At 43.2% G+C, this 23765-nt stretch overlaps 2 protein-coding genes and 1 long non-coding RNA gene across 3 annotated transcripts in view; 1 reads left to right on the top strand and 2 right to left on the bottom strand.

Moving 5' to 3' along the window:
* LOC309367499 (solute carrier family 22 member 2-like) overlaps positions 1-4325 on the bottom strand; it is a 12648-nt gene extending 8323 nt beyond the window's left edge. Inside the window, exons 1-2 of the mRNA XM_081906882.1 lie at positions 3549-4325; positions 1318-1421 (exon numbers count right to left, since the gene is read on the bottom strand). Coding sequence (XP_081763008.1) covers positions 1318-1421; positions 3549-3944 — 500 coding nt within the window. The 5' untranslated portion in view covers positions 3945-4325. The remainder of the gene's footprint in view (positions 1-1317; positions 1422-3548) is intronic.
* Positions 4326-8028: 3703 nt separating this feature from the next.
* IGF2R (insulin like growth factor 2 receptor) overlaps positions 8029-23765 on the bottom strand; it is a 68190-nt gene continuing 52453 nt past the window's right edge. Inside the window, exons 39-48 of the mRNA XM_081906742.1 lie at positions 22108-22254; positions 20465-20699; positions 18710-18846; positions 17936-18053; positions 14062-14208; positions 13493-13677; positions 13029-13215; positions 12290-12442; positions 11298-11367; positions 8029-9898 (exon numbers count right to left, since the gene is read on the bottom strand). Of these exons, the coding sequence (XP_081762868.1) occupies positions 9500-9898; positions 11298-11367; positions 12290-12442; positions 13029-13215; positions 13493-13677; positions 14062-14208; positions 17936-18053; positions 18710-18846; positions 20465-20699; positions 22108-22254 (1778 nt within the window). The 3' untranslated portion in view covers positions 8029-9499. The remainder of the gene's footprint in view (positions 9899-11297; positions 11368-12289; positions 12443-13028; positions 13216-13492; positions 13678-14061; positions 14209-17935; positions 18054-18709; positions 18847-20464; positions 20700-22107; positions 22255-23765) is intronic.
* Positions 16241-17284, top strand: LOC309367587. Its single transcript, XR_014167246.1, has 2 exons — positions 16241-16649; positions 17039-17284. It is a non-coding gene; the product is annotated as an uncharacterized lncRNA (long non-coding RNA).

Genomic DNA, 23765 nt, shown 5'->3' on the forward strand with positions numbered 1-23765 from the left:
AATTCTGAACACCTTAGTATGATCAACAAACTTGGCAATCTCACTGCTCACCCCTAACTCCAGACCATTTATTTTAGCCCATTTCTGGCTTAGTCATGCTGGCCACATGACCTGAAATCTGTACGCCGGCTCCCTCAGCCAGTAAAGCGAGATGAGCGCCACAACCCCAGAACTGTCCTCAATTGGACCTAACAGTCAGGGGTCCCTTTACCTTTACCCCTCCATTCTAGTGTATGCACACTCCTTGAGGCTGTTTAAAATTTATAAAATATTAAAATATATCATACAAGCAGAACAAAACCAGATAAGTGGAAAAACTTTGTAATTGGGCTGCGTGAAAATGGCCTCTCAAAATCGTCTGTGCTGTGGTAATGCGTTTACCTTGCATACGGAAGGTTCCAGGTTCAGGCCCCAGCATCTTCAAGCAGGGCTGGGAGTGTCCCTGCCTGAAACCCTCAAGAGTCACTGCCAGTCAGTTTGTAGACAATACTGAGCTAGAAGGACCAAAGGTCTGACTTGGAGTAAGGCAGCTTGTTATGTTCTTGCTCTTTGTAGGTGGTAAAATGAGGGGAGGGAGTTCGCCAAATATTCTTGAGGGGAGGTGATGGTCTTCAACAGTTTTCCTCGGAAAATTCTTTTCTGAGGAATTTAGGCTCACATAATGCTGAATGAGACTCTCCATCTTGGTGGCAGGAGGAAGCAGTGAGTTAAGAGAGGAATACTGGAAGGAGAAGGAGGCGAAGGGCCCGACCCATTGTTTCATTCAACCATACTAAAATAATATTAAACAATTCCACTGATTCCCCACCTGTCCTGTGGCAATTCAGTGATTGGGCAGTGGATGGGAAAAGGAGAGAAGGTATCAATTTTGCTATGTGAAAAAAATCCACTTAAGTAATAGAACAGTACCTGCTACGCTGGGTATTATTAGGAATAGTGATAAAGCATCTTGCTTCCTTTTTTTTTTAAACTGTGCATGCTGAAACCTAATTCATGCCCTGCAGTACCACTGCCTGACTTTTAAATAATAATCTCAAAGTTGTCGTCTGGAGGTTTGATTTTGCAAAAAGCTTTAATGGGAATATTATTCTGTACCCAAAGGAGTCCGTATGGGTCAGATCTAATAAACTATGAAATCATGAGAAGCTTACACCAAATAGGAAACTGAGAAACATTCAGTAACACGGTGGCATATAATATTAAATTAGCAAACATTTCTTAATTATTATTTAATGACTTTCTGCCATCCATGCTTAGTATCAGCAAAACGGATCTGATGTTAGTTACTTGAATTTCACCTAATCATTCTGCACCTACCTGTCTGCTATGTAGCCAACACATATGGATCCAAGAAAATATCCAGCATTTACAGATGACTGAAATGCATCTAACTTCCAGGAGTCTTCGCATACTAAATTAAACTGTGGGGACACAATTAGGAATAAAATGACAAATCAGTTCTAAGTGCTGGAATGTAGGGATGACCAGATGGCAGAGGAAGCTACTATATCCCCATAGTCCACTGCCATTAAAGACTTTCTTCCATGTTTGCTCCAACCACATGGGTGCCAGTGGAGCAGGACTGCTTTTTCTGAGCTCGACACCTTACCTTTGCATCCTCTCCCTGGTTTCCCCTTCTCAGCCACCTTTGTAGTTTTCCTTTACAAGATAGTCAGGATCCTTGTGGGAAGCACAAGCCAGTGTCTCCCCAAAAGAAAAGCGTGTTCTATTTTGGAACTGTATTTAGACACATCCAAGGAACCCAGAATAGGATTGGATAAGAGTCAAGCAAGGCCTGAACCTTATTGGGTAGTGAGGAAAGCTCAAAACTCAGAATGAATAAAATCTGTCCTATGAGCACCAACAAACCCCCTCCATATAAAAAAGCCGCTTAGATTTTGCCAGCCACTTCCTGGACCCAGTTGCCTTGGACCCCTAGGTCATGGTGAAAACCTGAAAAGGTGCTTCTCTTTGCTCTTCCTTCCTTAGGACCAGTACATGCCAGTTGTCTTGCTTCTCTTTACCTTTCTTATTCCACAGCTCTTGCTCACTTTTAGCTTTTGTGATATCTGAACCTCAGCTTTGTGGAACACCTTTCCAGCAGATGAAATCCTGAGTGTGGTCACATGCCTGCTTTCACTAAAAATTATCAGATGTGGATCATCAGAATCCAGGCTTTTAAGAGGCATGTAGTTCTGCCTGGTCTAACATGCCTATATTGTGGCTTACTGAAACAATGGCAACATTACAGTGGGTCACATGTTGGACCTCTTTCCACATATCTCTGTCAGGAGAAAAGCTGTTATGGGGATATCAGTTTTCTTAATTGATCCAATGTTGAATGCATGGGTCAGTATACCAATGACCTTGTGAATTCTGACCTGGAGGCCTGAGCTGTTACAGCATGTTAAAAAGACACACCAGCCATGATAATGCTACAAGAGGATTATTGTCTCTCTTAAACAAATACAGAACAGCAACAGGAAACTCTTGACCACACTCAGATGTGGTCAAATCCAGTGCCACCTAGCGAATAAATTATATAATAGCACAGTCCGCACAAGGGGTGACCTTTTTTAAAAAAATTAAGGAAGTGGTTCATAAGTAGTGAACCTCCAGATAAGAGCTTTCTAGGTATATGTTTCTGATGCTAACAATTCATTGACACATAAATCTACAGAGGCATTCAGTTTTAGTGACAGAGTTAAGAGATTGGAAATCACAGATTTTCCATTTGTTTCTTTGACATTACATGTGGAAATGCGGCAACTCCGCCTAGTGAGATTTACAGCCCAGCAGAAATGTTTGTTCCTTTCACAATCACTACTCAATATACCTTCATCTTGCTAACAACCTTGCTAGCTTTGAGCAGTTCCACATTTTTGCACAATGTAGTTAAAACTCATATTGTGCCCTCAAGTTATTTTGCACTACATCTTTCATCTTCCCCAGCTGGCATGTCTGTCCTGGTTGAGAATGGGGTCCAAAACATCAGGAGGACACCAGGCTGGTGAATGCCAGCCTCATTTATGCAAACTGTAAACCAAGCTGTATGATTATTTGCCTGAAGCTGACATTTCTAAATTTTTAAAAAAACAGAGGATGGCCATCACAAAAAAGTACTGGATTTTTCAGGAAACAGCAGTGAATGCTATTGATTTCAGTGTCTACTCAGCTTCCAAATGAAGCATCAGAATCTGACATGAGGGCTGGCAGCATTAATGCAACCTAACCTGTTGTAAAATGACTGCTTTTCCTCTATGTGGAATGTTGTTGGTATTTCCTGAAGCCCACCTGTACATACCACAGTGATACCCCACATCATCACCCTCCTCTTCCCAGTTTTGGGCTTATTCACCAGAGCATTCTACCCCACCCTGGTGACGTTGAGATGTTTTGAGCTACAGCTCCTATCATCCCCCACTACTGGCCACGTTGGCTGGGTTTGATGGGAGTGGTAGCCCAAAACATCTGGAGGTCATCAGCTTGGGGATGGCTGTACTAATAGACCAAGGGAGAGCACAGGAAAGGCGGCAGCATGACCTTACCTCGCTCACAATGGACCATATTGAAGGATCATAGACCCAGCCATCTTGACAGGTTGTAAGAGAGAAGTTCTTCTTACTGGAAAAGGCTTCCAACGGTTCTGTGCAGCTCAGCTCAGTTGCATTCCAGTCCACATCGTATCTCATGCATTGACGGGTGAAAGTCTCTCCATTTGGAACTGTGTAATTCACCTCCTGTTCGGGGCTCCAGCCACATCTGCTGCTTAACTCGGCAGCTCCAGGATTCAGGCAACGGTGCTCAGGTATAAAGCCAAGGAAAACGACTCCCACATAGATCGGGGCAAAGGCAACAGAGACGAAGCAAATGAGAAAAAAGGCTCTTTTCTGGAACAGGTCGAATTCCCCAATGTGCTCTAGAATGTCATCGAAGTTTGGCATTTTGTACAAAGCCTGTCATTCACAACACTGTTCCTAATTGTGCCGAGCAGAAATATGCTTAAACTACAGGACATCTGACCCCCAAGTCAAAGTATTAGTTTATAAATTATTAAGCCATCTGTGTCAACTTTTATATAAGCTTCATGGGGGGAGGAGGGTAACTAAACTTGAAGGCTAGCATTCTTCAGTGTTAAAAGCAGTGGGAAGCACAACAAAGATGGGTTGCTTTAAAGAAATCCAGCGGTCCCCTTTTCTCTACTTTGCTTCAAGTGGAGTCGCTAGCCATATTTAGTCGCAGACAAGCAAATAAAAGGTGGAAGGTCACCAGTGCAAAAGACAACATTGACTTGTGACAAAGCCTTTTGACAGAGGTAAACAACCCCCTGGCTGATAAATCTGTCCAGCCTTGGACATTGGAGCTGCTTTTACAGAGAGAGATTGTGTGCTTCCTGCAGTCCCTCAGATGCTACCCCACTTCACCCTGTTGTTGACAATACCCGCGCAAAAGCATTGTAGGTGGGTGTAGGGAGTCCTGTGGATGCAACGCACCTCAGGATACTCCAGTCTACAAGGGGCCCCTGCCATTAGAAGGTGGGCCTCTCACTGTTGGGTTTTGCCTCCTCTCCAACATTATCCCCAGATACTGAACTTTACCATTCCTTCCCATGGGAGAAAGCAGCTATTCACTTCTTTGGTGGAAAGTTAAGAGGTGCATTGAAGAGCATCCTGGGCAGGAGTCAGTGACTAAATATGCCTCTAGTAAGCATATTTACACATTCACACCATTCATCAAAGGCACTATGATACCACTGTAGATAATCATGGGTCATTCTCCACCCCCACCCCGATTCCTGGGAAATGTAATGTTGTTAGGAGACTCCTACTCCCTTCACAAAATTTTCAGCGTTCCTTAGGAAGAGGGATTGATTTGTCAAACCATTCTGGGAAAAGCCAGTCCTTCCCTCCCTGCCTCCCTCTGGACATATATTAAATTCATGGAGCATAAATGCACTGGAACCAGATCCTGTATACTTTGGCCTGCATACCCCCAACTTGTGTTCTCTTTATTTATACGATGCATAGAATCACAGAACTGATATGGACGATCACCAGAGAAGACAGGTTTTCCACTTGCAATGCCCATGCTACAGAAGAAGAGTTTGGATTTGATATCCCGCTTTATCACTACCCGAAGGAGTCTCAAAGTGGCTAACATTCTCCTTTCCTTTCCTCCCCCACAACAAACACTCTGTGAGGTGAGTGGGGCTGAGAGACTTCAGAGAAGTGTGACTGGCCCAAGGTCACCCAGCAGCTGCATGTGGAGGAGCGGAGACGCAAATCCGGTTACCCATATTACAAGTCCACTGCTCTTAACCACTACACACACACACTCTCAATAGAGCTCTATGAAGACAATTAACATCATCTTCAAGGCCACAGCATTCATGGAAGATCAGTGGCCTCGTCCCAACAATGTTATATTCCAGGACTTTCTTTTTTTAAATGGGTAACCTAAGAATGTAAAGGTGTTCTATGTAAACTGAAGTCCAGTGAATAACAGGAGTACTGATGCAGAAAATGGCTCAGAGCTAGTTAATGTATCACTCAGTTGGTTTGGCCTGAGTTGCTGGAGACCCATCTACACAGCATGTTATTATCTTGGCGCCATGAAGTCTATTTGGCTTTCTTAAAGCCTGTTTGCTACCTCATCACTTGTTTTCTATGTTTGTTGCTCCTTGTACAGCCACACTCTGCTGGGTTACTTTTCTGCAATAGCACTGGAAGTGCATCAGTTTGCATGTCTTACGTTAAATCTTCAAGGATAACTGTGTACTAATGGGGGGGGGGGGAGGCGGCCATATCAGGATGAGAGCTTCTCACAAGTATCTGGTCTGATCTGGTAGGACAGCTGCTTCCTATGTTTTTTGATTTTGTGTTTGTAGATATTAGTGGTGTTCATAAAACTCAAGTCTCACTTTACATCAGTTTTTGCTTTAAAAAAAACCCCAAAACCTGTTTTTGAGGTGCTGCCTGTTTCAAGTTATAATTTGTGTTGTGAGTTGCACAACACAAAATGAAGCTCCAAGTACCCAAAACCCTCTTTCTGAGAATCTAAAAATTGCTGCGTCCTGGCCCCCTTAGGCCTATCTTTCCATCTCAGGTAGATTTTAAGTCTGGAAAAATAATCCACGGGCTTTCGTGGCGGAAGTAAAAGTATTTCACTTTCCTCCATAATGGATATTAGAGTAGCAGTATTTTTTTTGTTTTAGCTGACCTAATAAAGTTAAGTGTCATGTTCATATTCCCAAGGGGGAGTGGAAATTTGTGAAAACATAGAGATTGAAGGAAAGTTAACCTTGGCCAGGAAAAGGCCACTTGAAACATCTAGGCAGTGAAGCAGTAGCGACCAAAAGAATGGAATATATTCTGGTTGGCTGTTTGTTTGTTCTGTGAGTAAAAGCATTCCTACCCCACAGAGCATCTGTTGGAATCTTGTATATTGCTATCTTGGCTTGTGTTCAGTTATCAGTGAGCTTTTTGAGTGTGTGCAGTTCATACAAACTTCACTGATCCTATGTTCCATCACTACCATCGTTTTTCAGGAATACAGATAGCTCTGGGCCAATTAGTTTGACTGTGCTGGTCAAGGCCTAGAACAGAAGGGGCCAGCTGAATCTATACATTGCTAACATGTCAGCAATTCTGAGCTGGTAACCACAGAAGCCATGTTGTGCACTGATAAAGCAGTGTAATTTGAGTCCAGTTCTGTACCACTCCCTTGGCTGCACTAACTTTTTATGTTATTACCCTATTAAACCACTTGCGTATTAGGGATAAATGCCTGTGACTGCTTGGAATCAACGGAGGTAATGCTTATTGTACAGGTATGCAACTCTGAACTGACACTGTGATACACATTTCAATGAAGTTCTCTTTACACATGGTAAACACGTGTGCAAGGGTACATAACAGAATACAAAAAAAGGAGATTTAGGGCACAGTGGAGAGAGAAACAGAAACTAAAAAAATGATTATGCTCTTTTGTAAAGCAGCTTGCCTAGTAGAGACTGCCAATCATCTGGGTGGTCTTCAGATTTGTGGACCAAGAAAAAGTAGAAGAGCAGCTTGGAGAGACATGGAAGCATTTTGAAAAGGAAGAGCAAAAGGCAAATCATATCTGGATTAAAGCCTAAGGTAGTGTGTGTAGTGGTTAGTTCCCACTTGGCCAGAAAGATCCCTGGGTAACCCTGAGCCAGTGATCATTGCTCTTGACTTACCTATCACACAAGGTCTGTTAAAAGGAGGAGTTCCTTGGGAAAAAGGTGAGATTGAAACATAATAGAATAGGATGGCTTTCTCCAGGTGTCTAAACAACAAGAACAGGCAAGCAAGGGATGGAGTGCTGTTACTTGGGGGCCACCAGAGCAAGCAGACATCCGGTTTCCACCTGCCTACCAGAAAAGGCAGAGTGCTCAGAGAAGGGCCTCCAAGAGAGTTTGGCTGATGGGCAAGTTCATACGGGATAAAGTACAGTTCTGAAAGTTGTTCTACCATATAGCACTTTCCTTGAGAAAACGACACACCAGCATCGAATATTCTTCTGAAATGCCATTCCAGCTCAACAATTTTAAGCCATTTTGTTCACTCCGAGACATCCAGTAGTTATGTTCAGTCTACCCTTGGCTTTAAGTTAACTTGAGCTAAACATTCTGGCCAATCCTTTGTGAAGCAGAACTGAAATTTTCAGAAACAGGAAACATACATCCCATCAATGAGAAAACCAAGGGAACTTCTACTGTGCAGTGGGGATCCAGAGGCCCCTTGCAGTTTCCGGTACTTAGAAGTCAGCCTCCCATGGCTGGCCAGCTGGTCAAATACTTGAACCAAGCCCACTCAAAGTAATGAAGTGGACTGTCCCTCTTCCTAATGATTTTGACAATTCATTCTGCTTCTGTGATAGTAGTCTGGCAGATCTTTAGAATGTGTACTCAGAATTGTACAGAAAAGTTCTCTACATCTCCATCACTGTTCTGAGACCCATTACAAGGTTATTTAAAATTACAAAAAAATAATCTTATATAGATTCTTGGGAAACATAATTTAGCTTTATTGAAATCATTTGAACACTTTTTGTTACATTAAATCAGATTCCTAAGTGGAAGCCAACCTTAAGCAAACCAGTGTAAATAGGAAAAGGTATAAACAAGGAAGAGCTTCTAGCCAGTGTTAAATACTGGTGCATTGTCCATAGAAACTTGCTCTTTGCCCGTGAGATCCGTCAGAAACAGAGTAGATGTCAATAGCTATAGGGAGATCTTCATTCAATGTTGCCAACAACACTTTAATTTCAGTGGCTCCAGCAGGCAAAACTGACCTGGATGTTCAATGATATTACCCAAAAAACATTTGTTGCCTCTCAGTGTCCACACACAGTGTCCGCCAAAATTCAAGTTTGTGTCTGTGCAATTAAGGCTTCTGTTGGCCTGTGGCTTTGACCAGGCATACATCTCTCCCAGGGCAGTGAAGCTGATGCTCTAGAAATTCCATAGCTTGGCTTGGAATAAATTAGTTCCATATGGTAGGGTTAGGAGACTCTTCCAGAAGGGCCATTTCCCAAAAGGGACAGGGTTCCCCCTGCCTTCTACAGCCCCTGAAGCAGGATCGCATTTCGAAAGAGGTACAGTGTTCTTCTCATCACGACAACATTAGGAGGAGTTATAACAGTGAACATCTGCCTTCCTTACTGCTCTTCGAAAGAAACAGCAAAGCTAAAGGAGAGCTCTGGGTTATTTCACCAAAAGTTTTGTAAATACTGATGAATGACTTAATGTGATTGGCTAAGCCCACCCCCCCAAAAGAGACTCAACATGCAACGAACAGCCACTGTTCAAGGCTAAAGCTATGAAGATTTGTACCTTCCAGTAAAAACACTTTTCAAATCATAACGCATTTTAAGTTAGGATACGGGAAATCAAATGTACAGGCAAGTTTAAACAGACCAGCTCCAAAATGTACATCAAAACAACCCAGCAAACATACAGAGGACCCCTCATCTCCATTTCATGTGATGGGGTGAATCTGTAACACAAACACCCTGGCCTGCAGGAAGAGCAAGTTGCTTATTATTATTATTTTCATGAACCTGAGTACCGAGAACAATAAATAAAAATAAGAGTGTTAAAATGCAAGTCTCGTCTTGAAGGTGAGGGGACTTCGTTCAGATCTGAGCCTACCTTTTGGAAGCATTATGAAGCCTCTACAATCTACAGAGCGGGGAGAGTGCAAATCCTGGCTGAGGAGAAGAATTGCCACAATTCATTCCGGTGGATGCTAGAAATCCAGTAATCACTAAACAGACCATTGTAAACAACTAGGATTGACCCTTCTTTCCTCCTCCCACTTTCCCTTTAAAACACTCCCTTGCAAAAGGCATCTGCAGCTAAAGTCTTCGTATTTGGTTGGAAGTATTTTGTTTGTCCCACCTTTGTATATATATATATATATATATATATATGTACACACACACAAGGAATTTTGATTAGGCACAATGAAGGTTAAACGTTCAACAGGTCCTCATCGCTGTCATCATGAAAGGAAGCTGTCTTCACTGAGTTCTGTAGCTTCCGTTGGCCAAAAGCGGTGCTGCCTTTGCTATTCTTGTTGCCATTGAGCAGGCCAGGCTTATCGCTGCTTGGGAGGTTAAGGGTCTTGTCATGAGGAAGCCTACTAGACTGGACGCCCCTCGCTGAATGGATCTTCACCTCTGGTATTGTGAGGACTTCATCCTCGCTGTCCATATCATCCACATGAAGAGAAGTGAGAGCATCCGACTTAACTACTTTGCTGGTGATGTGGCCGTTTTCGTGCCCTTCGTTTCCTGACTTCTGGTTGGGTGCAGCTACCTCCTCCATGAGCCATTCCATTTCGTTCTCGTTCAGTTCTTCAGTGCTTATCTGTCGTGTTCAAGAGGGTGCAGTTAACAAACAGAATTTTAAAGTCTTTGCACAACCATTCTATGGATGCCAAGATAAACCAGTCATACCTCAGGCTGAATATGCTTCGAGTTGATCGTGTTCGTGTTGCACGCTGTGGCAACCCGGAAGTAACGGAGCGTGTTACTTCCGGGTTTTGCCACTTGCACATGCGAAGACGCTCAAAATGACGTCATGCGCATGTGCAGAAGCACTGAAAAGTGACACATGCGTGCACAGACATGCCATCGCTAGTTACATTTACCTCTAGATGCGAACGGGGCTCCGGAACGGATCCCGTTCGTATCTAGAGGTACCACTGTATTTCGTTTTACTTTTCCAATCTGCAAATTTCTTCTTACATACATATAAAAGTATAGCTGAAACAATTCCTATTCAACAGTTTTTAAGGAATTACTACAAACTTACCCTGGTATATTTCTTAGCCACAAAGTGCACCCTCACCTCCACCCCAGGCCCCGTATGGATTTCTATTAACTATGTCCCCTGAAGTTCATATTGAGAATGGGAAATCATTTAGGAAATCTATGTACACCAAAAGGAGCTGGATCTATTCGTTGTATCAATATGCTTTTTTCTTGCTCCCAAGCTTCTGCACTTAGCTTGAAAAATAAGTTCAGTTCTCAGAGATTTGGCTTAAATCCCTTAACACAGCTATATTAGAAAGCCCAATGTTCTGAGTATTCCCCACACCAATCAGATATGAAGCCTGGACATATGGAAATTCTTTCATAGGTAAAGGTAAAGGTACCCCTGCCCGTACGGGCCAGTCTTGACAGACTCTGGGGTTGTGCGCCCATCTCACTCAAGAGGCCAGGGGCCAGCGCTGTCCGGAGACACTTCCGGGTCACGTGGCCAGCGTGACATCGCTGCTCTGGCGAGCCAGAGCCGCACACGGAAACGCCGTTTACCTTCCCGCTGGTAAGCGGTCCCTATTTATCTACTTGCACCCAGAGGTGCTTTCGAACTGCTAGGTTGGCAGGCGCTGGGACCGAGCAGCGGGAGCGCACCCCGCCGCAGGGATTCGAACCGCCAACCTTTCGATCGGCAAGTCCTAGGCGCTGAGGCTTTAACCCACAGCGCCACCTGCGTCCCAATTCTTTCATAGGATTCTTCAAAAACTGGAATAGGACAGAAGGGTATAACCCTGACTCTCAACAACAAAGTTATGAATAATCAATTTATTTATTTTTAAGAGATTCTATAGGACTTCAATTGCTAAGTAAATCTACTTTATATTATATCACAAGTAGCCCCTGATTACATGAAACAAGTATGATTTTAAGCAGAGTTTGCAACTATGCATACAATTCATAGTCAAATGGAGCAAACCCTCTGAGACACACAGAGAAACAATTACCTTTGTATACTTATAGGAAACATTAGATGTTCTCCGACAGCAGTTGGCTATCTTTTGCTTCATGGTCTCTCTACAAAATAGCAAACATTAGCATTACATACTTTGAGTAAAATGCCACTTACAAATTCACTACTTCATTCACTTCTATTATTAACTGCCGGCTTAGCCCTACCTCAGCGTCTACAGAAGGGATGGGCAACCTGTGGCCTTCCAGCCATTGTTGGACTTGGACTAGCCAGCAAGGCCAACAGGTCCAGCAACATCTGGAGGGCCATAGGTTCCCCAGTCTTCCCATTACACTGGTAACTCACATTTCTGCCATCTTAAAAAGAAAACATGAAATATTTTATGTGGAAGGGTGCACTAGAAGGAGCTTGCTCAGAGCAAGGGCACCCACTAACCCTTGCATTCTTCCCCTGCACACCACCCCTCTTCAGTTGTTGAAGGATTTAACAGGATGTTGGCAGGTGAGAGGAAGAGAAGCCTGGTGGTCTGCTGAAAAAGTCAATTTTGAGGAGCAACATGGGGAAGGGAGGAAGGCGACTTGATGAAGGGGGGGAGGGAGGGAGTGGAGTGGTCACAGTAGAAAGCATGAAGACAGGAATGGGAGAATGACCATTGTACTAGTGCTTAGGAGTTTCAGCAATGAAGCATGTAACCATGGATGCTTCTGGACACAAGGTTCCCTAAGGAGAGTTGAAGTATCCCAAAGCGGAGATCACAGAATCAGAGTTGGAAGGAAGCCTGAGGATCATCTAGTCCCACCATCTGCAATGCAGGAATATGCAGCTGTCCCTTATGAGGATCAAACCTGCAGCTTGGTGCTACTGTTGCTGGTTGTGTGCTGCCAATGGACTAGAAGTGATCAACATAGCCCCTGGGTGGATTTGCTGAATGCGTTGTTCTGAATGCATGGCACTCACAAAAAATTGCATGGGGGTGAGGACCAGGAGGTTATTGCAAAACTGGAACCCCATTCCATCCCTCCTTACCGTCTTTCCTTTTTATGAAGTAACAGGATAACTAGGCATGCTGTAAGGACCACAAGGAGCAGACTCAGTATGGCTCCAACCGCTTGGCTTCTTCCTGAAAGGCCTTTATAAATTTCTTCTACAAATGTTTCGTTGTTTGTTGGCTCAGAGCTTCTGCAGGCAATAAAAAGAAACAGTATTGAGAGGGAGGGGCCTAAATTCAAAAGGTTTTCTTCTTACACAAGTGTTCTTTTTGCTTCCAAACCCAATTCAGGATTCTGCCTGTGATTTTTAAAGAACTTCAAGGTTTACTAGTTTTAGTTTTATTTTATTACTGTATTGAGTTTCAGTCTTTTATTGTTTTAGATTTCATTAGTATTGTGTACCACCCTGGAATGTTTACAAATAGAAGTACACAAATGCCTTAAATTTTAAAAAATAAGTTGTTATATTAGGAAAAGCTAGAGGCATCCAGAATAAGCAGTTTAATCAGTGGATTCTAAATCTTTTTTTAATATACACACACTAGGGAGACTCAGAGGTTTGTCCTTTTGTGGGATCCATTTGCCAATCACGACACCCCTTAAAAAAAGGTAGGTGCTATCTAACCCACATAACTATGATTGCAGAATTACTATGGCTGCCACTCTGTGTGGTTATTAGGTGTTACTCAAGATTCCAACATGGCTTTTAGTAATGTACAACCACTCTCTATTATCACATGGGGAAAGAAGTGACAGGTTTCGGTGTTCTCACTTACACCAATGGACAGACTGCCGAGGTGTACCAGGTAAACAAGTACTGGCAATCTGATGACTCATGAAGGAATCGGGGGATGCCTTCCTTGGCCTGCTGGCTGCAGTGGAAGAAAATGGTTGAAGATGCAAATTTTGTTTTGTCTCTGCCACATTGGGACTCTGAGGAGAACACGACATCCAAATCACCATCTACAAAAAAGAGAGAGGAAAGATTCAAAGTTCCTAAGAAATTACAATTTACCAATTCATATTCTAGACCTCTTAAAGAGAGGACAGTGTTAGATTTGTTGCAGCTATCTGGATTAAGGGGAAAAAATAAGGGAGTTCCTTGGGCTAAACTAATGTTTGATCTATGCTTTCCAGTTCTTAAACAAGTTTTCTCAACAGATGTTGCATTACCAAGACATATTGTTAAGCATGTTTGCTGTAACCCAGTAAGTTAATATTAGAAGCAATAGGTACTTGCCCTGGACATGATATTTAGCCTTGTTAGAAGATCCAATTTTTCTAAAATGGGTATCCGATGTTTTAACTTGACATATGTTGGCTCCAGAGCATTCACGGTGCTTTGAATCAGTGATGGCAGAAAGCTGAATTTCATAAATGTAGGTGTCACCATTTGCTCTTATATCACCAGAAGCATTGTATAATCTAAAACAGAGTAGATTCGTGGTTTTTAAAAGACACAGGGAACAAATATAATCAGATTTAACAAACAAACAAAATATTCAGTATGCATTAGTCACCTTAAGCACCTCTTCTCACTTGATTGTTAATCCAAGTTCATATTTCAAGTTCAGTTCCATTTAACAAGGAGACCAGCACAGCACACCTCCAACTTATCATGACTCTTCCAAGTAGGCTATTCTTCCAATTATATTGTGTTATCTTGTGTTGTCACTTGATACTACTCTACAATATGCACTAATCTTATTTGGTCGCCTCCAAGCATGTCCGAAGCAGCGACTGAGTGGCTGGAATTTTTGTACCCCTGCCTTTTCTACCACTTCTTTTACACCAGGAGAGTATACTTACTTGTAATATATATTGCCCAGACTGAAATTCTTCCCTGTCACTGGATTTATGATTGTGCCATTCTTCATTGTTACTTCCTGGGGTTTCACAGCGCAAGCAGCCCGAGTTTCCCATGTGATGTAGTAGGCACAGTTTTCTTCATCAATCCTAACAGGAAATATTGAGAAACAAGGAAAAGGTTTACCTGGACCACTGGGCTGAACTTCACTGCATGTAATGCCCTGAAGGAAAATGTAATGAAAATGATATATAGATGGTACATGACCCCAGTCAAATTGGCCAAAATATACCATTCGTCTGATAATAAATGTTGGAAATGTAAGGAAAATGAAGGAACATTCTTTCACCTCTGGTGGACTTGCCCTAGAGTGAAGGCCTTCTGGGAAATGATATACAACGAGCTGAAAAAGGTGTTTAAGTATACCTTTACCAAGAAACCAGAGGCCTTCCTTCTGGGCATTGTCGGCCAGAATGTGTTAAAGAAGGACAGAACATTTTTTATGTACGCAACATCGGCAGCAAGGATACTCATCGCTAAGAACTGGAAAACTCAAGATCTACCCACTCTGGAAGAATGGCAGATGCAGCTGATGGACTATATGCAACTAGCTGAGATGACTGGCAGAATCCGAGACCTGGGAGAGGAGAGGGTTGAAGAAGACTGGAAGAAAATCATGAATTATTTACAAAAGTATTGTAATTTGGTTGAATGTTAACAAGGATGTCAGAGCAGAAATAATTGTCTACCATTAAATTAGATTTGAGTTTAACAATAAGGGAAATAAGGAAAGAATATATTCCTTTTTGGAGAAAGGAAGAAGCTGTATTTAAATGATTGGATTTAAGATTGTGAACAAAATGATAATTTGCTTGGAAACAATTTTATAATGATGCAAGTGGGAGCGGGAGACGCGAGGGAGTCCAAAGTAGTAATGAAAAGATGTCAAATAATCAATGTTGTTTATTAAATATGCATTTGTATTAAAAAACCTTAATAAAAATTTATATATATAAAAAAAGGAAAAGGTTTACCAGCAATAAGCATAAATGGCATGATGGTAGAGGCCACGTGATGCAGAGGGAGCAGTTAAGACTTATTTGTTATTTACTGCATATCTGTGACTGTCTACATTCAAGTGTTTCAAGTTTATAAAACCGTGCCCCCTTTAGCATACATCTAAACTTGGAAATCACACCAGGTGTATCCACCTATCATCCACATGTTCTACAGCAAAATATCTAAAAGAGTAATTTGTGGCCCACAAGCAAGTTGTGAAACAGCTGGAAAACCTGTTCTAAACTTGATTTAATTGCTCTGATGGACAGTGAGGCCATTTTGATCAGCACCAGATTATCATTCAGGCTGACAAGGCTCTAGCTCTGAGTCTGTGATTATCTTAATAAGCACTGGTGTGCTCTAATTTCCCCCTAGAAAATCACCAGTTATACTGGCCCTTCTTAGCAGCCTAAGGCCTGTGATTTTTGTAACATGGAATTGGTTTTGATAATGTAAGTGAAAGGGAAATAGGTAAGCAGCCCCCCAGGAGACCCAGGAATTAAGCTATCCACACAAGAAGTATGAGAACCATTGTCCTCCAGCAACTGCTCACTTGGTAATAACTCTCCTCAGTAGACAGCCACTCATGACACCGTTCCTCCCTACCACAATCCCTGCATGGACATCATACACTCTTTCAGAAAAACCTGGTTATCAACAAAAGAACAAAACTGCTGCATCTCAGTCTAGTGCCAGTGTCCCATAGAAACACCTTCCAGTTTGAAACACAGAACGCACACATTTTAAGACCATCAACACCACAGAGTTGAATAAAATTACACTTCACCAGGAAGGAACAAAAAGAGATTACCAGCATCAAGACTGGGAGCGAATGCAGTTGCATGAACACTCTTTTTTAGAAACAAAACAAGAGAGAACTAGGATAGAAAAGAGAAATAACTTTGCAAAAGGAGGCTCTGAAGAGAATCTGGAAATATAAGTGGCATGTCATATTTATGCATGCATTCTACAGCCCTCAACTATTCAGCGGGGCCAAATTGCATAATAGTATCCCAAGATTCTTGTAAGAACAATGCTTCTGACACTCAGCACTGCAGTTAGAAGTTTGTAAAGATATACTGAAAAGCTCAGACACCAAGAGTGCATAAATCAAAATGCTAAAAGCAGGCTCCCAACTCCCTCTTGCCTGAAGGCTTTATTAGAGATCTGGCAGTAAAACTGGCAGCAGAAGTCTCCAACAAAGAACTGCTCTTTATAGGAACATTTCCAAGACCATGTGACAAATAAGACAGAACAAGGAAAACATGGAGCCTTAGGTAAGCACTAATGACATGGAACAGCACCTCCTAGTGGTTGGTGGTGTTGCTTATACAATTAAAATTCCATCCCCACCAAGTTGCTAACAGACAACCTGAGGCAGTAACTGTCTACTGAGCCCAAGGGGACTCAGGACCCTCAATAAGAAGAAAATGAGTCAGGAAAAGTAAACAAGAACTGTCTCTGTTTCTTAGCCCTGGCAGAGCAGAGTGTGCTTGTGAGAGAGAGGCCTTGCCAAGTACGCCAAGGAAGTGTTGGCTTTTTGCAGTATGGTAGCGCTGCAGAGAGCTTGCTGGGGAGACCATGCATTAAAAAGGGACTCAAAAATAACTTAAACAAGGTTTCAATTACAAAAACTCCTTATACACTAAATACATCAACAACAAACCAGACCCAACCACCAACCCAACCCCCAGGGTAATGGGAGAGCTAGGTGCTGCTCCTTATATACTACACCCAATTGCTGACACAGCTTATCATCAATACAACTCAGCAGCACCTGCTATGTTTCACAGCTGTAATGCTGGGTCTCGTTATTTTGCTCTGGCCCTTGCTCTGGCCCCTTAAAGACATACACATCGGGTGGAACAATGATGAAACTTTACATTTAAAGAAGCCATTCAACAGAAAGATGCGTGGGAGAGGGCTGAGCTCAGTGGAGAAAAACCGACACTTGAAGAGGAACCACCCACTAATCCATGTAGAGACACAGAATGTGCCATATATCAAGGCCTGGGGAAGACTCTTGAGCCAACATAAAGCTGGCACTGTTACTTAGTTACATTTTTACTTCAACTCATGCCTGTGGGACACTGTTGTGTTTGAACAAAGGAAAAGGGGGCGTGATGCAGAACGAGCTGATTAAGTGATAATATGCTGTAATTCAAACAGGATTTATGTATCTAAATACTGCTTCATTTCTTCCTTCCTCAGCTTGTTATTCAATTTCTATTCATGCCAAGAGCACAAATATTATTATGTTTATGCTGTTTTGTGGCAAAGGCTAAAGCTACTGGTCACCCTGAAGATACCAAGGTCAAAAACTCCACCCAGTTGCAAGTCCTTTAACACAGGCCACTTTAACATTCACGGCTTCCGCCCCCAAAATCCTGGGAACTGGATTTTGCCAAGGGTGCTGAGAGCTGTTAGGAGACCCCCATCTTCTCCTCACAGTTCCCAGAGCTCCTAGGAAAGAGCGACTGATAAGCCACACTGGGAACTGTAGGTCTGTGAGAGGAATAGGGGCCGCCTAACAACTCTCTGTGTCTTTCGCAAACTACATTTCTGAGGATTCTCTGGGGATAAGCCATGCCTGTCAAAGCAGAATAACAGTGAGGATGTGGTCACAGTGCCAAGTAGCCTTGGATCCCAATCTTATGAATGTGTGGTGGGAAAAGGTGGCAATTCTCTCTCCTTTCCCTGTCAATTCAAGGAACACTGCAGGTACTACCAACATATCTGAGGTGTACCCATTAATCACAGTAACATTCAAGAGGCCCTCAACTACACTACAGCAGCCAGTTACTCTTTACACTTTACCTATTAAACCTTGGCATGCCAACTGTTTTTCCACATTTCAGTTCTATCACGGTGGTTGCTTTTTTGTTCCTCTGTGGACACTCGTGGCCGTTGGAGTAACTGACAAGGATTCTATCATCTGAAACAGAAATATCACGTTCTTGTTAATTAAAAGGCAAGCTACAATGTTTTTTGGAAGCAACACAAAAACACAAGCAATGCTTTGCAAGCAAAAACGAACCAAGATTTTAAAATCATGCCAGCCACCCACCCCCACCCCATTTTGACCTTGCATTAGTGACATTTCCTTCAATGTAATTATTGGTTCTTGTAACAGAAGATTTTACAGCTAGGTCAAATGGGGCCCAAAATATATCAGAATGTTTGTGAATTTAGTTTCATAAAAGCTGTTTCATAAAAGGTAAGGACAAATTGTTTAAGGAGTATTATCCTTTGGGGAAGGTTTTACCAAGTATTAATGGCACTTCTGCACAGGCCAGTGTACTGAACAGCAGGCAGAATCCACAGCTTCTTGAGGCTTTACAGCAGACCATCTAGTAATTTATATAGGAGCTGGATTACACCAATGAATGTTGGGCATTAAATGTTAAGATTTGTCTATGCCTCAGTAAAAAGTCTAGCTTAAGCGACCCTGATGAGAAAAAATAGAAAACTAAATATAATATAGATTTCAGCAGCTTAGAGTAATGAATGTAAATAGACACATTTTCCATTAAAATATTTACTTCAGTTGCCCTTTTTTTAAAAAAACATGCACCGTATTTAGGTACATACCTGTTACATTTAGTTTCTGAGTATGTACTAATCCCAGAACCTGCACAGCCCCATTCTGACTTCTCCGGCAAACACTTGCTCGTTCTGGGCAACCTGTTGGTCCTTCGTGGACTCTTTGACAGAGATTCATGTAGTAACTTTAAACGGAGGAGGAAAAGAAAACAAGTAATAGATCAGTCTAGCATATGACTGCATATTTACCATAGCTATGTGTACTTTAGGCTAAAACATTTAAATTCTGCACCAAGAAAAACTGAATGCGGCAATCGGCCTAAATTGTGTAAACTGAATTACCGCATTTTTCTGTCTATAATATGCCCCCATGTATAAGATACCCCCTATTTTGGGGGACTCAGATTTAAGAAAATGGGGGTGGGTGGCCCAGAATATGACACCCCCTAATTTTTGACATTTTTAAAGGAAAAAAATCTAGTCTTATACATGTGAAAATACGGCAATTTGTCTATTTGCTAGTATCTTCCATAATTTTGGTACTGCGTGTCACAGCTGTGTTCTCCATTTCTCTTTTAATCATTTGTGGAGTACCGCCGTCTCATGTCTTCATCTCTTCTTCTATGTTAAGCCTTTCCATTTCCCTCGTACTAGTTACCTTTTAAGTCTTCTATAAACCTCAATAGTTCTGTCCTGAACCTTTTTCTGTTTGGCAACTTCTGGAATCATAGTAAGCCCAGTATTTCAGTGACACTGGGCACTGCCAAGTAGCAACACCATTTCTGGCTAATGTGCACCTCTTTTCTACTGGTACAGTGGTGCCTCGCAAGACGAAATTAATTCGTTCCGCAAGTTCTTTCGTCTTGCGAGTTTTTCGTCTTGCGAAGCACGGTTTCCCATAGGAATGCATTGAAAATTAATTAATGCGTTCCTATGGAAACCGCCTTCAGACCAGGTCCGGGGACAGTCTGTCCCCCGACCTCTTCTGAAGGCTGGGGGGGCGGACAAGGGCTTTTCTTCCCACCCCCAGCATTTTAAAAAAACCCCGGGACAGCAGAGGACTTCTCCGCTGGCCCGAGGTTTTTTAAAATGCTGGCGGCGGCAGCGAAGGCAGCCCCGGGGCGATTTAAAAGCCCCCGGGAAGGCAGGCAAGGGGGACAAAGACTTTTGCCCCCCGCCCGCCTTCAGAAGAGGTCCTGGACCTCTTCTGAAGACTGGCGGGGGGCAAAAGTCTTTGCTCCCCCCGCCTGCCTTCAAAAGCCATCCGGGATAGCGGGAAGCGCTTCCCTGCTATCCCGGACCGCTTTTAAAATGCTGGCGGTGGGGAGCAAAACCTTTCGCCCCCGCCGGCCTTCCTGGACCTCTTCTGAAGTCCGGAGGAGGGGGGAAAGGCTTTGCTCCCCACCGCCAGCATTTAAAAGAGGTCCCCGGAAATTTCCCTAGGGGCTTTCGTCTTGCGAAGCAAGCCCATAGGGAAATTAGTCTTGCGAAGCAACTCGCAAACGGAAAACCCTTTCGTCTTGCGGGTTTTTCGTCTTGCGAGGCATTCATCTTGCGGGGCACCATTGTATACCTCCCCACTGTTACCTTGAGATATAAACTCCTCATGCATTCTCAAAGAAATGAGATCAAAAGACACAAGAGTGCAAAACCAGTTAATCACAGTCCCACCTGTTTCTGTGTGACACTGGCAGCCTCTTGTCTTCAAAAGTTAACACCAACATTTGTAAGGTGGCTCTCCTATCCTTCAAATAAAAATGTACTGGGAATATGGTTTCCATTAGAACTGTAAAACAGACTCACGAGCTGGTCTTGTCAGCAAAGATCCAAGATCCCGTGAGGGAGGAAAGCACTCTCAAATCGTAAGTTTTGTGCTTCTGAATAAACTTGCACTCCATTTTCCTGGGTGGGCACACAACTTGCGTCTTCCATTCAAATGTCACTGCACAGCCATTTGTCTCACTCAGTAGTTGAGGGCTCCCATCATCAGCATTGTCATCACACTTGAAAATAATAGTTGATTCCCGGCGGCCATTTCCTGCAAGACACAAGCAAAGGTTTCACCTTCATAAGCAACTGTAAATCCACACCCAAATTCTGACCACCGTCCCACCACAGTACATGGGCTGCAACCATGTAGCATTTGAGAAACATTTGCAAGCACAGGGAGCATAGCTGGCATCATTATATTCCAGGTTTTGAAGGGAGGAAAAAAAAACAACTTTAAAAAGCTTGACAACTTTGGCCAAAACTAAAGCATGGCAACCCTAAGTAAGCCTACAAAAGTTGTTAGTTCACAAAGAGGGATCATTTGTAGCACCCAGTGGCTGGAGAGGAGACTAATTCTCCCCATTGCCAACAGCTTCCCTGCCTAGGCACCTGGAAATAAAACTCATCATAGGTGATTTACAGGTCTGTAAGAATGGAGGTAAGTTAGGCTAAATTAATGGTTGAGTGCTGAACACAGACTCTCTGCAAGAGGGTGGTGGAATTAAGAAATCTAGGACAACTCTTGTGCAAGACCATTAGCGATACCAGAGAGGGAAACACAAAAGCAGCATCGTCAATTTTGTTTGATCTACATGCTATCTTTCTGAAAGAAAAACTGTATATTTCACTTCAATAGTCTCATTCTAAATGCATCTTCTCCAAGGTAAATCCTTCTGATTTTGACGGTGTTAATGTGTAAGCTTTGGATTACAACCTCGTATTAAAATTTGAGCACCAGTGTCGTGTAGTTAAGAGTGCTGGACTAGTACCCGGACAGGCCAGAGTTCATATACCCCTCAGCCATGAAACTGTGACCTTGGGCCAGTCCCCATCTCTAAGCCTAACCTCTACCACATAGAGTTATTGACAGGATAAGAGGAGAAGGGGAGGGGAGAACTTTTTGTCACCTTGAGCTCCTTGGAAGAAAGGATAGAAATTGAATAGAAATAAATAGATGAATAAAATTTCCAAAATATGTTTCAGTACATCCTGAAACAAACGATTACGGGGAGGAACACACACTATTTGTTACTGCCCATCCCTGACACTGCACAAAGGTGCTAACTTTGATGACCTGTTCTATGACAACCTTTACTGCGCATCTTGTCTTGCACACTGGCAAACTGCATGAGCACTGCATATCTTTTCCAACTCAACATCAAGTTGGTCATTCATCAATAGGCTAATCTAATGCTCTATGCAAATGACTCCTGGTGTCGATTGGGAGAGTCCCATGGGTTAACAGAAATATTCACTATCGGCATTCACCCTAACTCAGAGCAAAACATCTGGTTGTTTGCAGAGTTTCTAAAATGTGTGCAGAAGTGCTGTGCAGGCTGCAGACCACAGTGTTTGTTGCTTTTCTTTTCTGTGGTTGCTGCTATACCCCTAGCTATCAACTTGTTCCATCTGAACCTGCCCCAAACTGCATGAGCATTTTTCCAACGCTTGCTTACCATTGACGCAGAAACCCCATTTTTTGTCTCTTCCAAAGTTATTTGTAGTGGCACACCATGGCCGCTCTCGTCCCTCCTGAACACATGTGTCGTACGTTTTACCATTGTATTGGAAAGGGAAGACACAAAGCTCGTCCAGATCAGTCACTGCAAGTGAAAGGAAATATCAATACATGCAGAGAGAGCCACAGGCTGCACCTTTCATGAGCAGGCAATTCCTGCAGACAAGCACACTGGGTAGCCACTGCCACTCATACAGTGGTTCCCCGCAAGACGAATGCCTCGCAAGACGGAAAACCCGCAAGACGAAAGGGTTTTCCGTTTGCGAGTTGCTTCGCAAGACTAATTTCCCTATGGGCTTGCTTTGCAAGAAGAAAGCCCATAGGGAAATCTCCGGGGACCTCTTTTAAATGCTGGCGGTGGGGAGCAAAGCCTTTTCCCCCCTCCGGCCTTCAGAAGAGGTCCAGGAAGGCCGGCGGGGGCCGAAAGGCTTTGCTCCCCACCGCCAGCATTTTAAAAGCAGTCCAGGATAGCAGGGAAGCGCTTCCCGCTATCCCGGACGGCTTTTGAAGGCAGGCGGAGGGGGGGAGCAAAGACTTTTGCCCCCCGCCCGCCTTCAGAAGAGGTCCAGGACCTCTTCTGAAGGCCGGCGGGGGGGGGGGCAAAAGTTTTGTCCCCCCTGCCTGCCTTCCCGGGGGCTTTTAAATCGCCCCGGACAGCGGAGAAGTCTTCCGCTGTCCCGGGGTTTTTTTAAATGCTGGGGGTGGGAAGAAAAGCCCTTGTCCCCCCCCCCCAGCCTTCAGAAGAGGTCGGGGGACAGACTGTCCCCGGACCTGGTCTGAAGGCGGTTTCCATAGGAACGCATTGATTGATTTTCAATGCATTCCTATGGGAAACCGTGCTTCGCAAGACAAAAAACTCGCAAGACGAAAAAACTTGCGGAACGAATTAATTTCGTCTTGCGAGGCACCACTGTAATTGAAGGAAATGGCTTGCATCCCATATTAGTTCTACTCAGAGTAGACCCACTGTCATTGAATGGCAAGATGAACAGAAGTCCATTCATTTCAATGGATCTGCTCCCAGGTATTAACTTTGCCATATAACCCATTGATCCACAATGACTATGCAATCGTGACTGATAACCTCATGGGGGAGACTGCTGTTAACTGTGACAAAACTGCAATTATTTCACAGCTGTCACACTAATTCCTTTCAATTATTGTTTTTTCCAATATAAATATAATACACACATATGGAGGAAGGAACGATCACCACTCATTGTTCAGCCCAGACACTGAGGTCTAGCTCCAAGGGCCTTCTGGTGGTTCCCTCACTGCAAGAAGCAGTGGGCAGGGAACCAGGCAGAGGGCCTTCTCGGTAGTGGCGCCCGCCCTGTGGAATGCCCTCTCATTAGATGTCAAGGAAATAAACAACTATCTGACTTTTAGAAGACATCTGAAGGCAGCCCTGCTTAGGGAAGCTTTTAATGTTTGATGTTTTATCGCATTTTTAATATTCTGTTGGGAGTCGCCCAGAGTGGCTGGGGAAACATAGCTGGATGGGCGGGGTATAAATAAATTAGTAGTAGTAGTAGTAGTAGTAGTAGTAGTATATTATTATACACAATTTTGAATTTGCCAGGAATATGAGGTTCA

Source organism: Podarcis melisellensis (assembly GCF_964234715.1).
Source record: "Podarcis melisellensis genome assembly, chromosome: 3".
Classification (NCBI taxonomy): Eukaryota; Metazoa; Chordata; class Lepidosauria; order Squamata; family Lacertidae; genus Podarcis; species Podarcis melisellensis.